Here is a 13085-nt window from a genome sequence, read left to right as displayed (position 1 = left end):
GGGAAGCTTTTAATGTTTGATGCATTACTGTATTTTAATATTCTTTTGGAAGCCGCCCAGAGTGGCTGGGGAAGCCCAGCCAGATGGGCGGGGTATAAATAAATTATTATTATTATTATTATTATTATTATTATTATTATTACTACTACTCTGTCCACTTGGGTAGAATTTTACATAGTTAACTGCAGGGGTTGGAGAATCTGTGGGAAGCCAGATGTTGCCACCACCCCTGGCCTTTGGCCATGAAGGCTGATGGGAACTGCAAGTCAAGCAACACCCGGAAGACCACAGATATCCCTTCCTTGTGCTCTACTGCCGGTAAATGTACAGCATCTCTTGGATGGGCTTAAAATCCCATCCAGTCTTGGTCTTCAGCTGGGGCCTGATCCCAGCAGCTGGAGGGCAGAGTGACATAGCTGGAATGCAGGTGTAGGCAATAAGTGATGATGTGAGGCAGGAGTCCAGGACCCCCAGTCAGCAGAAGGGTCACCCGAAGGCAGCTGGACTTGCTCACCCAGCAAAATGGTACACGTTACTAAGGGGGTGGGGCGTGGAAAAGAGAAGACAATTTGAAGTAAGTGAAGACCACCACCCCATAAGACCATTCAATCCAGAATTAAAAATTACCTAACTCAGGGGTAGGGAACCTCAGGCCCATGGGCCAAACGCGACCCTCCAGGTCTCTATACCTGGCGCTTGAGTTTCACCATAAGCCACGTCCCTTACCACACCCCCCCGTGAGTGTTTTTGCCTGTAGGGAATCCCTTCTGGAATGGTAATATTGCCTCTTGCAATGGAAGTGTGCAGCTGTGCTGAGGCAGTGTGTGCACAGTGGTGTAGCATGGGGGGCAGAGGGCTGGTTGCCCCCGGGCGCAAAATGGTTAGGTGTGCAAAATTTCAACACCTGGTGCTGCCTCAATACCACTGCACACTTCTGTTGAAAATGACTTCTCCATACGAACTAGGAAGTGGCCTCTCCAGACAATAGAATGCCTCTTCTTTTCTTATCTCTGTCCTGGGTAATGCGGACGCTGTTAGGCAGTTGAATGCGCATGCGTGCTTCATCCGTTTCCCAACCACTACTCTGTGTGGCCCCGGGCACTGGCAAACCACGCTATGCCACTGTGTGTAGAACGAAGTGACTTTTGCGTGGTTGAAATCTAGCCTAATGTACAAAAGGAAGGTTCACACCCATTGCACCATCCATGTTTCCCTCAGGCCCCACCCACCCCTGGAAAGTTGTCCATGAGGGAATAAGGCCCTCAGCAAGATAAAGGCTCCTCACCCCTGACCTAACTGCACTTCAGGATGTAGTATTTTGGAAGAAGACCAACATATCAGCAGCCTTAGAGGTTTTTAAATTCCCAAGGAAAAGTTTAGGGAAATCCAGGGCTGTTCTCTCTGCCCCTGCCCTGGATTTACCTCAGAGTTCAGCAATGGCAGGTCTACAACCTATGTGGCACTCAGCAGCTGTCAGGAGTTCTGGCACATCAGATTTGTCTTTACAGTGTATCCTCTCCCTCCTCTTCGCTCCTCTCGTTCTCCCCGCCGTCAAGTGGCGTCTGACAACACCCAGGGGCCCCGTCCCAAAGGGGACAGAGGTATATTTTCAGACGAGAAGCGCTGCTGAAGCCCTCAGCAGAAGAAAGACAGCTTTTAAGATGGCAGCTGACAGGCCTGCTTTATGGGAGTTGGCTATCAGAGCTGGCAAAGACCTTGGGGACAGGAAGGGCTGCCTGACAGGAAACTTGCTTGTATAATAAACGATTTGCAATCTCTCAAGCCGTGAAATTAAAAGCTTCTTGAACGCCATATTTTCTGAAACAGGGGGCTGTCAAGTGCATCTGATTCCCAGCATATAAACAATCGCCATACTTTCATTATCCCCTGCTCTGGCCACTGAGAAAAGACGAGAAAGGCTGAATTTACAAATGAAGTTCTAACCTTTTAGTATTAAAACAAAACCTTTCCAACCAAGAAATCTAGAAAAAGGCAGTAGGTCTGATTTTCGCATTGAGATATACATGCTCATGGAGAAACCTGTGGCCCTCAAGATGTTGTAAAAACTACTGACCACTGACCATGCTAGCTGTGGCTGATGGGAACTGGAGTCCCACAACATCTGGAGGGCCACATCACTGGAATCTAACAGGATGACATGGTGACCACCACACAGAAGCCGGAGGAATGGCTTCAACATCTGGGTGCATCCCAAACCAATGGATGGCACCAAGAACACAAGGAGACCCTGGCTTCATTAGGCCAGTGCCCCGTCTCACAGTGACGAGTCAGATGCCCCGCAGGAACCATGCAAACAGGAGCTGAGCACAAGAGCATTCATGAATGCTGTTCAAAGTATAGATTCTACCTGCCACATGGAACACTCCCATGTTAGCATTTCACAACAGCTGGTACTGGCAGAAAAACTCCCCACCCCACTGGTGGTGGGGAACTATGTGGAGTGTGGGTTCAAGTTTTGGGAGGGCATGCATGCAAAAGGATACTGGGGCCATCTCCTATCTTGTGCTTCCCAACCCCATGCCCTATGCCAGGGCTGGGAAGCTTTGGGCTAGGCCAAATGTGCCCTCCAGGCCTCCGTACTTGTCCCAGGGCACTGGACAGCCAAGACCAGGTTCTGGACTGGATCTAAGTAACAAGTCAGATGGGTTTGGAGGCAGAGGTGTAGTGGCCCAGACCAATTACTATTTCTGCAGTAGTTTTTTTTGTTTCCAGCATCCTAGAGCCATCCAACCAGCATGAAAGGGGAGCTTTTTAGCCACTGAGAAGGAGTATTGCCACACTTTGTGCTGATCGGAGTCCATCAGCAAAAAATGAAGTGAGCTAACCATTGAGGATTGGCTCCTAGGGTCGCTCTGGAGAAGCTCCGTGGGAAAAATCTCAAGGAGGACTTGTACCGAATGCTCCAAAACTAAGCATTTATAGGAACACTGAAAACACAAGGCACTTCAGTTTCAAGAGAATGGCATGCTAGTTGTTATGTACAATGGAAATTCAAGGAAAACACATCTTAAGTCACCCTGAAATAAGATATTGGAGCACTCCAAATCATTTGCCCGTGTACGTGCACAGAAAATCTAGCTGAAAGGCAGCTTTCCACTCCTGGCACAGGGCATGGGGTTGGGAGATCTGTAATGATCATTGCAATGCATTCCCAGCTATTATTATTGGAGAATTAGAAGATTATTGAGGGGGTATGGATGAGACCATCCTGGAGGGACCCTGCATTTCTGGATTTGCCACTACACTACTGCTTGGAGGAAGCAGAGCCCCACTTGCCCTAATGGACTGGCCACGGGAAGGTCTTCTAAGAGTAGCTCTCCTCCATATCACACTAGAAGAAGAGTAACTCAAAGCAGTCTGAATTCATCACAGGAATTTGCAGTCTACAGCAACAGAAGCAAATAAGTGGGATATGGGGCATCGTAGCAGCAACACACCTTGGGAACGGGGGGGGGGGCAGCAGGGGGTAGCCAACCTCTGCTGCCAGTTTCCGCCTCTGTATATACAGGAAGAGGAAAGGGGAAAGGACAGCGACGTCAGAGAAGAAATGTAGAAAAGACTCACCTTGATTGAACCACTCCTCTAATAACCACAAAAGCAGCCAAAGAAGAAAAAAAAGAAACAAAGGTTTTCAAGAGGAAAGCGAGAGAGGGAAACAGACGAACAATCAGTTGCAGGATTTTCACAGAACAGGTTCAAAACCCGAGAGCTACAGGTAAATAGCAACTCTGAATTCCTGAAGAGGGGAAAAACACACACACTTGCCCCCATGGTGTATACCACACTCGTTACTTGCAAAAAAGGAGAGTCCACTTTTCTCTGTTTGATTTTGAGAGCCAGTGCAGTATAGTGGTTAAGAGCGGTAGATTCGTAATCTGGTGAACTGGGTTCGCTTCCCCGCTCCTCCACATGCAGCTGCTGGGTGACCTTGGGCCAGTCACACTTCTGTGAAGTCTCTCAGCCCCACTCACCTCACAGAGTGTTTGTTGTGGGGGAGGAAGGGAAAGGAGAATGTTAGTTGCTTTGAGACTCCTTAGGGCAGTGATAAAGCAGGATATTAAATCCAAACTCTTCTTCTTCTTCTTCTACAAACATCAAAAAGAGCTTGGGTGGGGTGGGGTTGAAGTAGGCTAAGCTCCTATGCCAAGGAAAGCCAGCATGGTGCACCCTGGATGTAATTGTGCTACAGTTCCCAACAGCACTAGCAAGTATGACCCAACAATCAGGACTGACAGGAGTTGTGGTGCAGCAGGTTCTGGAGGGCCCCAGCAGCAGAACAAGAACAAATATATCACTAAGTGACTTTAACCCTCTCCTGTCCTCTCCTCTCCGTTTTTGCAGTGAATTGTTTTGTTGAGTCAAAGGAGAGACTTGTGATAGTGGTTAGTGGCCGAGAATTGGAGATTCTGGAGTGGTTGCATGAATGGTGTGTTTGTAAAAAGGTAAAAGGTAAAGATAAAGGACCCCTGGATGGTCAAGTCCAGCCACAGGCAACTATGGGGTTGCGCCACTCATCTCGCTTTCAGGCCAAGGGAGCCGGCGTTTGTCCACAGACAGCTTTCCGGGTCATGTGGCCAGCAGGACTAAACTGCTTCTGGCGCAATGGGACATCGTGACGGAAGCCAGAGCGCACGGAAATGCCGTTTACCTTCCCGCCACAGCAGTACCTATTTATCTACTTGCACTGGTGTGCTTTTGAACTGCTAGGTTGCCAGGAGCTGGGACAGAGCAACGGGAGCTCACTCCGTCGTGGGGATTTGAACTGCCAATCTTCCGATCGGCAAGCCCAAGAGGCTCAGTGGTTTAGACCACAGCGCCACTGCATTTGTGCATACTGGTGGGTGCATGTGAGGTGCGAGAGTAGAATAGGAAGAGTGGTAACGGAATGAGTCGTAAGCACTGTACAATTTCAGTAGATGTAAGGCAGAATTTGGGGGTGACGTGTAGCGTTTCGTGAGCCACAATGTGCTTTGCCAAGACGGAGGCTGAAGCAGGAAGGGATCCGTGACTCTAAAGACGTTTCAAAATGCTCTGCTCTGTTGTCAGTTTTTAGTAATGTATAGTTTCGATCACAGTTTTACTTAATATTCCGATGCATTGCATTCTATCCTAGTTTCTCAGTTCCGTTGTTGTATATATTTTATTTTGCTATTCTGCAGCCTGCTTAATGGGACTGCTTAAAGTGTATATCAATAAATTAAATAAAGAAATCAAATCATAAACCTAGTGCTATATTGGATACAACTCTAGGCTCTGTGTGAGCTCCCAAGTGCAATCTGCTGCTTCTGATCCTGTATTCCTGCCTTCAAATCTTCTCCAGCAGCTTCCCTCTCACCCTTTAACACAACTGTGCTCAAAGGTACAGACACACTCAGGGCCAATATACTCTCACACAACAGAAACCGAGTCAGTGGGTTAAAAGGCCCATGGATCAGTGATACGAAACAGCTGTTTACAAAGGTCAGGGTGACGAAGGGATGGAAATGCCTGGGTGTTACATACCAATGGATCTTTATTGTATAACATTCTTAACATTCGGTAGCCACCAGGCCTGTTCAGCACAGATTAGGTTAAAAGCTTGTGACGTACCAGAGACTGACCCTGATTTAGATGTGTAATGCAAACCACACCTCCCATTGTGTCTTTTCTCTTTCATTTAACATGCTGGGCCAACCTGGTCCAACAGGTGTGCAGAGATTCCTGAGTGTTGGGTTACTGGGGCTTGCATGAGCCTCACTCCCCAGCCTCTAGTTCATCATCTTCTATGCCATTATTCATTAAACCGCCCATATCATAATGCTGTTACACTAATCTATGGCCGAACACACTCGGAATACAGGGTACAGGTCTGGTCACCTTGCTTCCAAACAGTTACTGAAGGAAAGGTTCAGAAAAGGAAAACCAAGACGATAAACGGATTGGGGCGACTCCCTTAGGAGGAAAGGTTCTGATACCTGGGACTTTTTAGTTTAGAAAAAAGGCAAGTAAGCAGGGGCACGATAGAGGTGAATAAAATTCACGGGTTGTCCCATGAAGCTGACTGTTGGGAGGTTCAGAAGAAAGAGACAGAAGTGCCTCTTCAAACAGGGCAGGGCAAGGGGCAGCTACACACACACACCAGGATCCAAGTGCAAAAGGCTGGCCCTTGGACAAGCTGGGTTGTATGATGTGAACACAAGCATTTTGCTTCTGGCTTTCAGTTATGGCTGGTAGGGCACTGGTAGGGCAGGAGGCAAGGAGGCGAACAGCAGGTGGCGCCAGAGCCAAGGAGAGGCTGAGCCAACCAATTTTCGTTTTGCACACGGCCTCTTCCCTGCTGAGTTCTGAAAGGGCAACATTGAGAAGGAAGGAGGAGGAAGGAGATGGCAAGTAAGTGCCCCTCCTTGACTCATAAACAAGAAGGCAGGTGGGATTGGAGAAATCAATTGGTGGGGATGTGCCCTGTTTGCCCCAATGGAGCAGACTCCATTGCTTTAGGGTTATGGCAACACAAACCTTTGGCCTTCTTCCCTCCAAAGCAGCCCGCGTCGTCCTTCTTCTTCTTCTGAGTTCCTCCCAGGCCTCCAAGTTGATTTGCTTCTAGCTCCTGGAATTTGTCAGCTCCCGGGACTTCTTTGTGGACGTGGTAAGAGAGGTTCCTCATGATGCACACACAGTTCTCCACAGACTGCGGCAAGGCGGATGCCCAAAAAGGGGGGAGGAAGGAAAAACCATCACTGGTAAGCAATTATCTTACACCACTGAAGATGCGAAAAACAAGCAGACATAGGAAATTGCTTAAACCAGGTGAGACTATTTGCTCAGTATGGCGTACGCCAGCCGTTGTCCAGCCTGGTGCCTTCCAGAGGTTTTTGGACTGCAATTCCCATCAGCCACAGCAAATGTGGAAGGGGCTGATGGGAGTTGTAGTCCAAAACATCTATAGGGCACCGGGTTGTAGAGGGCTGTGCCAGCATGACACAGTCAGTGGCTCTCAGGGAGAAATGGAGCCATTCCCATCCTTTAAAGCCCTAAACGGCCTCGGCCCAGTATACCTGAAGGAGCGTCTCCACCCCCATCGTTCTGCCCAGACGCTGAGGTCCAGCGCTGAGGGCCTTCTGGCAGTTCCCTCATTGCGAGAAGCAAAGCTACAAGGAACCAGGCAGAGGGCCTTCTCGGTAGTGGCGCCCGCCCTGTGGAACGCCCTCCCATCAGATGTCAAAGCGATAAACAACTACCTGACATTCAGAAGACATCTTAAGGCAGCCCTGTTCAGGGAAGTTTTTAATGTGTGATATTTTAGTGTATTTTTGGTCTCTGTGGAAGCCGCCCAGAGTGGCTGGGGAAACCCAACCAGATGGGCGGGATACAAATAAATTATTATTATTATTATTATTATTATTATTATTATTATTATTAAATCTTTTTTCCTTTTTCTTTTTTGCAGGGGTGCCGTAAAATGAACCCGGGACCTTCTGTGTGAAAAACAGCTTGACTACAACCGAGTTCTGTTCCTTCCCCTAATGAACAAAACCTTATCAAGGGAAGTCACTTGCAAATTTTTAAGCACCCGTTTCCCCCCCTCCCTTTTGCTGCAGCTCAGTGATGGAAAACACACATTTTATGCAAGAGGTTCAGTCTGCAGCTAATGAGTCTCTCGGGAGGCAGAAAGGCCACTGCCTCAGCCTCCAGAGCGGGGTCATTCATCAGGGGCTTGGCAGGAGTCGAGGAAGAACAAAAAGCGCATCAAAATCCCATAGGGTACCCCCCCACCCGGAAACGGGCCCCTCCACCCACCCACCCCACGCAACTAAATCTCCGCTGAATGCCCTGGCTGGGAAAAAGAGAGACTCAGTATGTTATGAGTCTTGTTCCTTCGGCACAGAGGCCAATGACCAACAACAGCCAGGGTTGGGGCTGTGGCACAACATCTGCTATGCATGCAGGTGGTCCCAGCCTCAGCCTGCATAGCTCCGTTGGTTAGAGTATGGTGCAGATGATGCCAAGGTTGCAAGTTCAATCCCCGCGTGGGGCAGCTGCATATTTCTGCATTGCAGGGGTGGGGTTAGGCCAGGATCTCGTACAATTCTATGGTTCTGTGATTCTAATTCCCCCAGCATTGCTCAGCAGGGCTGGGAAAGACTTCTGTATGATACTGCGGAAAGCTGTTACCAGGGGCGAGGGGTGGGGTAGGTACATGCAGTGCCAGATTTATGTATAAGCTAAACAAGCTATAGCTTAGGGTCCCACTCTCTTGGGGGGGGGGGCCCAAAAAAAAATCCAAAGGGAAAAAACCTGGATGTACATTTCCAAAATATAAGATAACAAACAAATAAAATAAAACCTACATACAGCAACAGTGTTTTGTGGCGTGTAGGCTCCTATGAGTAAGTAATGGGCCCCGTCTGCTAGCCTGCTCCCTAAAATATTACTGGTTTGCTCATTTCTATATATAGGGTACCAACATTCTATGGATTGGTTGCATGGCAACATGTGCAAATGGCTTTAGATATCTATTAGGTCCTTAAATGACCACATCACATATATTCAACACAAAAAACTGTCAATTTGCTGTTGACAAAGGACAGCTGGACAATACAGCGATACCTCATGTTAAGAACTTAATTTGTTCTGGAGGTCCGTTCTTAACCTGAAACTGTTCTTAACCTGAAGCACCACTTTAGCTAATGGGGCCTCCTGCTGCTGCCGCGCCGCCGGAGCACAATTTCTGTTCTCATCCTGAAGCAAAGTTCTTAACCTGAGGTACTATTTCTGGATTAACGGAGTCTGTAACCTGAAGCGTCTGTAACCCAAGGTACCACTGTATAAAGGGCCCCATTAATTTCAGTAGCTTAGGGCATCACCAAACCTAAATCTGGCCCTGGGTGGATGCGCCTACCAAACTCCACTGTTTGGGAAGAAAATACATTTACGCCTGTCAATAACAGCAGTCCAGTATTCATCGGTGGTGGCTGGTGCCCATTAGGATGGGTGGGGTGGAAAGCAGGGAGCCCTACGGTAGATTGAGTCAGAACCAATGACAACCAGAGCCAACTCTTTCTAGTTTTCATAGAATCATAGAACTGTAGAGCTGAGAGTCATCTAGTCTTGCAATGCAGGAATCCCAACTGAAGCATCTGTGATGTCTCCCTGCTCCTCCTTGCTGAGCTCTACAAGGGCAACATGGAGACTAAGGAGGAGTATAGCATCTAGATCAAGGGAAGTAATAGTGCCACTGTATTCTGCTCTGGTCAGACCTCACCTGGAGTACTGTGTCCAGTTCTGGGCACCACAGTTCAAGAAGGACACTGACAAACTGGAACGTGTCCAGAGGAGGGCAACCAAAATGGTCAAAGGCCTGGAAACGATGCCTTATGAGGAACGGCTAAGGGAGCTGGGCATGTTTAGCCTGGAGAAGAGGAGGTTAAGGGGTGATATGATAGCCATGTTCAAATATATAAAAGGATGTCACATAGAGGAGGGAGAAAGGTTGTTTTCTGCTGCTCCAGAGAAGCGGACACGGAGCAATGGAGCCAAACTACAAGAAAGAAGATTCCACCTAAACATTAGGAAGAACTTCCTGACAGTAAGAGCTGTTTGACAGTGGAATTTGCTGCCAAGGAGTGTGGTGGAGTCTCCTACTTTGGAGGTCTTTAAGCAGAGGCTTGACAACCATATGTCAGGAGTGCTCTGATGGTGTTTCCTGCTTGGCAGGGGGTTGGACTCGATGGCCCTGGTGGTCTCTTCCAACTCTATGATTCTATGAATCTATGAATCACAGAATCACAGAATTGTAGTGCTGGAAGGGACCCTAAGGGCTGTTTAGTCTATCCCCCTGCAATGCAGGAATGCCAGCTCAAGAATCCGTGACAGGTGGCCCTCTAACCTCTGCTTAGAGAACCCACCACCTTCCAATATAGCCTGTTCCGCCATCAAACAGGCTCTTGATGTCAGAAATCTCTTCCTAATGTTTACTCAGAATCTCCTTTCTTGTGATTTGAATCTACTGGATCTACTGGATCGAGTATAGTAGAGAATGGTTTTTCAGGAAGATGGCCGCCGATCTGTGAGGCAGGGTGAGGCAGCTGCTCTCACCATTTTATAGTTTTATGGTCCTTTTATTGTTTTACTTTATTGTTTTACTGCCCTATTTTATCAATTCATGGTTTTACTTCCTTGTTATCTCGGACGCCTTCCCACTGAGCTAGGAGGGCGACACGGCCCAGAAAGGCGCCGCTGACGCCGCCGCAGCCTCCACCACCACGGCAAAGGAGCTCAGCAAATTGGTCTCAATTACCTGCCTACCTTGGAAGTAGTCCCGTGGAGAACCCTCCTGCAACACCCGACGGAGCCAATGAACCGGGGTGAGATTTTTACCAACTCGACCTTCACAAGATAAATAATGGTGACGACCAGGAGTGGCTGTAGAACACCAGGCTTTTATCGGAGTGATCTAAGACCTCTCTCTAAAAGAGCTACCCTAAAGGGAGCTCAAACAAAAAGCACTCGGCCCTTTAAGAATAGGGGTAAAGTCAAGCCGAGTGAGAATCAGCAGGATCGGGTCCTACCCTATGGAGCAGGAGAGGGTAGAAGCAGGGGGAAGCTGATCGCCAGCATACACCCTGGACTGGTTGTTGTTGTAGTAGTAGTAGTAATATTTATACCCCAGCCACTCTGGGTGGCTCCCAACAGAATATTAAAACACAATAAAACATCACATATTAAAAACTTCCCTAAACAGGGCTGCCTTCAGATGTCTTCTAAAAGTCAGATAGCTGTTTATTTCCTTGACATCGGATGGGAGGGCGTTCCACAGGGCGGGCGCCACCACCGAGAAGGCCCTCTGCCTGGTTCCCTGTAACCTCACTTCTCGCAGTGAGGGAACCTCCAGAAGGCCCTCGGAGCTGGACCTCAGTGACAGGGCTGAACGATGGGGATGGAGACGCTCCTTCAATATGGAGGAAGCCAGTATGTGGGGGCTGGCTGCAGGCAGACAAAGCTAGGTGGGTCAGTGGCCCCGATTCCTCCTAATGGACCAACTTGCACTGAGATAGATGCTTTCCTCTAGTAGGCCTGGCTGCCTTTAAGCATCTGTGAACACAAGCATCTTTCAAGCCAGCAGATGTTCCCAGCTAGACCTCGCCCCCTCACCTTCAATGCATCCTGTATTTCCCCCACATCAAGAAACCCACATTTGCTTAAGCCACAGTGAGTGTCTATTCACACCAGCACCAGAGAGCAGAATCACCTTGTTATCCGTGTCCTTCTTGCCCACCGCAGACTGCAGGGCATGAAGGAGGGCGTCTACCAAGCCGTCGCATTCCCGGAGCCTCCTGCGCGCTTCCGCTCCATCCGAACTGACATTCCTGCAAACGAGAGGTAGGCAAACGTTACAAGCCATAATCTCCACATAGCAAAATTAAGCCGAGCCCTCCTGCATCAATTACAGACATTAAGAACCTAATCATCTTGAATTAACCAAGACGCACACAAAAGATCATCTTGCAAGCCAACAGGGAACCACAGCTTCTGTATTGCATGAAAAGCAGAGCTTCAGCTTGCAGCTCTGCAACACACCCAGGAGCTCTTGGCAGGGCTGGCCCACCCGTTGGACAAGGTGAGGAAACTGCCTTGGGCAGCAGAAACCACAGGGGTAGCAGATCCGGCCTCCGGGTGTAGATCGTCACTCCCTCCTTCTCCCTGACGTGTATCTTTATCCCCCCCTTCTCAAAGAAAACCCAAGAGAGAATCTTGAAATGAATGTCACTGGTGGTTCGGTAAAAGTGACTCGCTGACTTGAGCAAGCTGAATCTAAGAGTAACCCCAGGAAGCTTTCGGGTTTGTTTTCATTTCGGCTGCATTTTAAATGGGAGTATATTTTTTATCCATGTTTTATGTCTGTGCCAACAAGCGTTTTCTTGTATTTGCATTGGCCTGTGGCTAAAAGCCATTAATATTTATTGGATAAGACGCAGTTTCCTATGTTCTCGCCCTGTAAAATTCCAGGGTTCCCTACCTGTCAAAATAAGTATAATAGCAAAAGTGTTTAACAGGTGGTTGTTAAAATGTTAAAGGCAAAAGACCCTCTATATAAGGGATGCGGGTGGCGCTGTGGGTTAAACCACAGAGCCTAGGACTTGCCGATCAGAAGGTCAGCGGTTCGAATCCCCGCAATGGGGTGAGCTCCGGTTGCTCGGTCCCTGCTCCTGCCAACCTAGCAGTTCGAAAGCACGTCAAAGTGCAAGTAGATAAATAGGTACCACTCTGGTGGGAAGGTAAACGGCGTTTCCCTGCGCTGCTCTGGTTCGCCAGAAGCGGCTTAGTCATGCTGGCCACATGACCCAGAAGCTGTACACCTGCTCCCTCGGCCAATAAAGCAAGATGAGCGCCACAACCCCAGAGTCGGCCACGACTGGACCTAATGGTCAGGGGTCCCATTACCCTTTTACTACCCTCTATATATTGGGACAGCCTTCCCTAGCAGGTGACCTTCAGGTTGGAATACAATGCCTATCGGCCAGAACCACCAACACTTTGCTAGCTGTGCTAGATGGAAGTTGTAGTCCAAACTGTCTGGATGGCACCAGGTTGGGAACAAATACGTTAGCAGATAACCTTTTTTCAAAAGAAATAGGCATCTTGTTTTACTCGTTTCAAAAAGGAATCTATAGTTTGGATTATAAACCATGGCCTGAAATAGTTGCTGGAAATCCATCATCAATAATAAACAGAAATCCACCACATAGTTAAGCACACTTATGTACCATTGAGTCCAAGCAGGCATAGGCAAACTCCAGCCCTCCAGATGCTTTGGGACTACAATTCCCATCATCCCTAGCTAACAGGACCAGTGGTCGGGGATGATGGGAATTGTAGTCCCAAACATCTGGAGGGCCGCAGTTTTCCTATGCCTGGTCTAACGGGGATGGTGGAATGCACCACATTCAATTTCACATTTTTCCACAGTAAAATCTGGAGGAGGAGGAGGATAAGTGTGTGTTTTCTAGAAACAGCTGGATGGCCCTTGATCAAAACTGCACAGTGAAGCCAGCAGCTAAGGTTAAATTTTAGGCAGCCTAACCCAA

At 48.4% G+C, this 13085-nt stretch overlaps 1 protein-coding gene across 13 annotated transcripts in view; it reads right to left on the bottom strand.

The window, feature by feature from the left end:
* The window catches only part of ARVCF (ARVCF delta catenin family member), a 615179-nt gene that overhangs the window by 72316 nt on the left and 529778 nt on the right, over positions 1-13085 (bottom strand). For 10 of the 13 annotated variants that reach the window (XM_081174768.1, XM_081174756.1, XM_081174762.1 and 7 more), the window contains 3 exons: positions 11249-11366; positions 6517-6688; positions 3586-3603 (listed from right to left, as the gene is read on the bottom strand). In XM_081174768.1, coding sequence (XP_081030894.1) covers positions 3586-3603; positions 6517-6688; positions 11249-11366 — 308 coding nt within the window. The remainder of the gene's footprint in view (positions 1-3585; positions 3604-6516; positions 6689-11248; positions 11367-13085) is intronic. The other 3 variants (XM_081174765.1, XM_081174766.1, XM_081174767.1) reach the window with 1 other exon arrangement.

Source organism: Podarcis bocagei (genome assembly GCF_964188305.1).
Source record: "Podarcis bocagei genome assembly, chromosome: 16".
Classification (NCBI taxonomy): Eukaryota; Metazoa; Chordata; class Lepidosauria; order Squamata; family Lacertidae; genus Podarcis; species Podarcis bocagei.
This window is presented reverse-complemented; position numbering and strand designations above follow the sequence as displayed.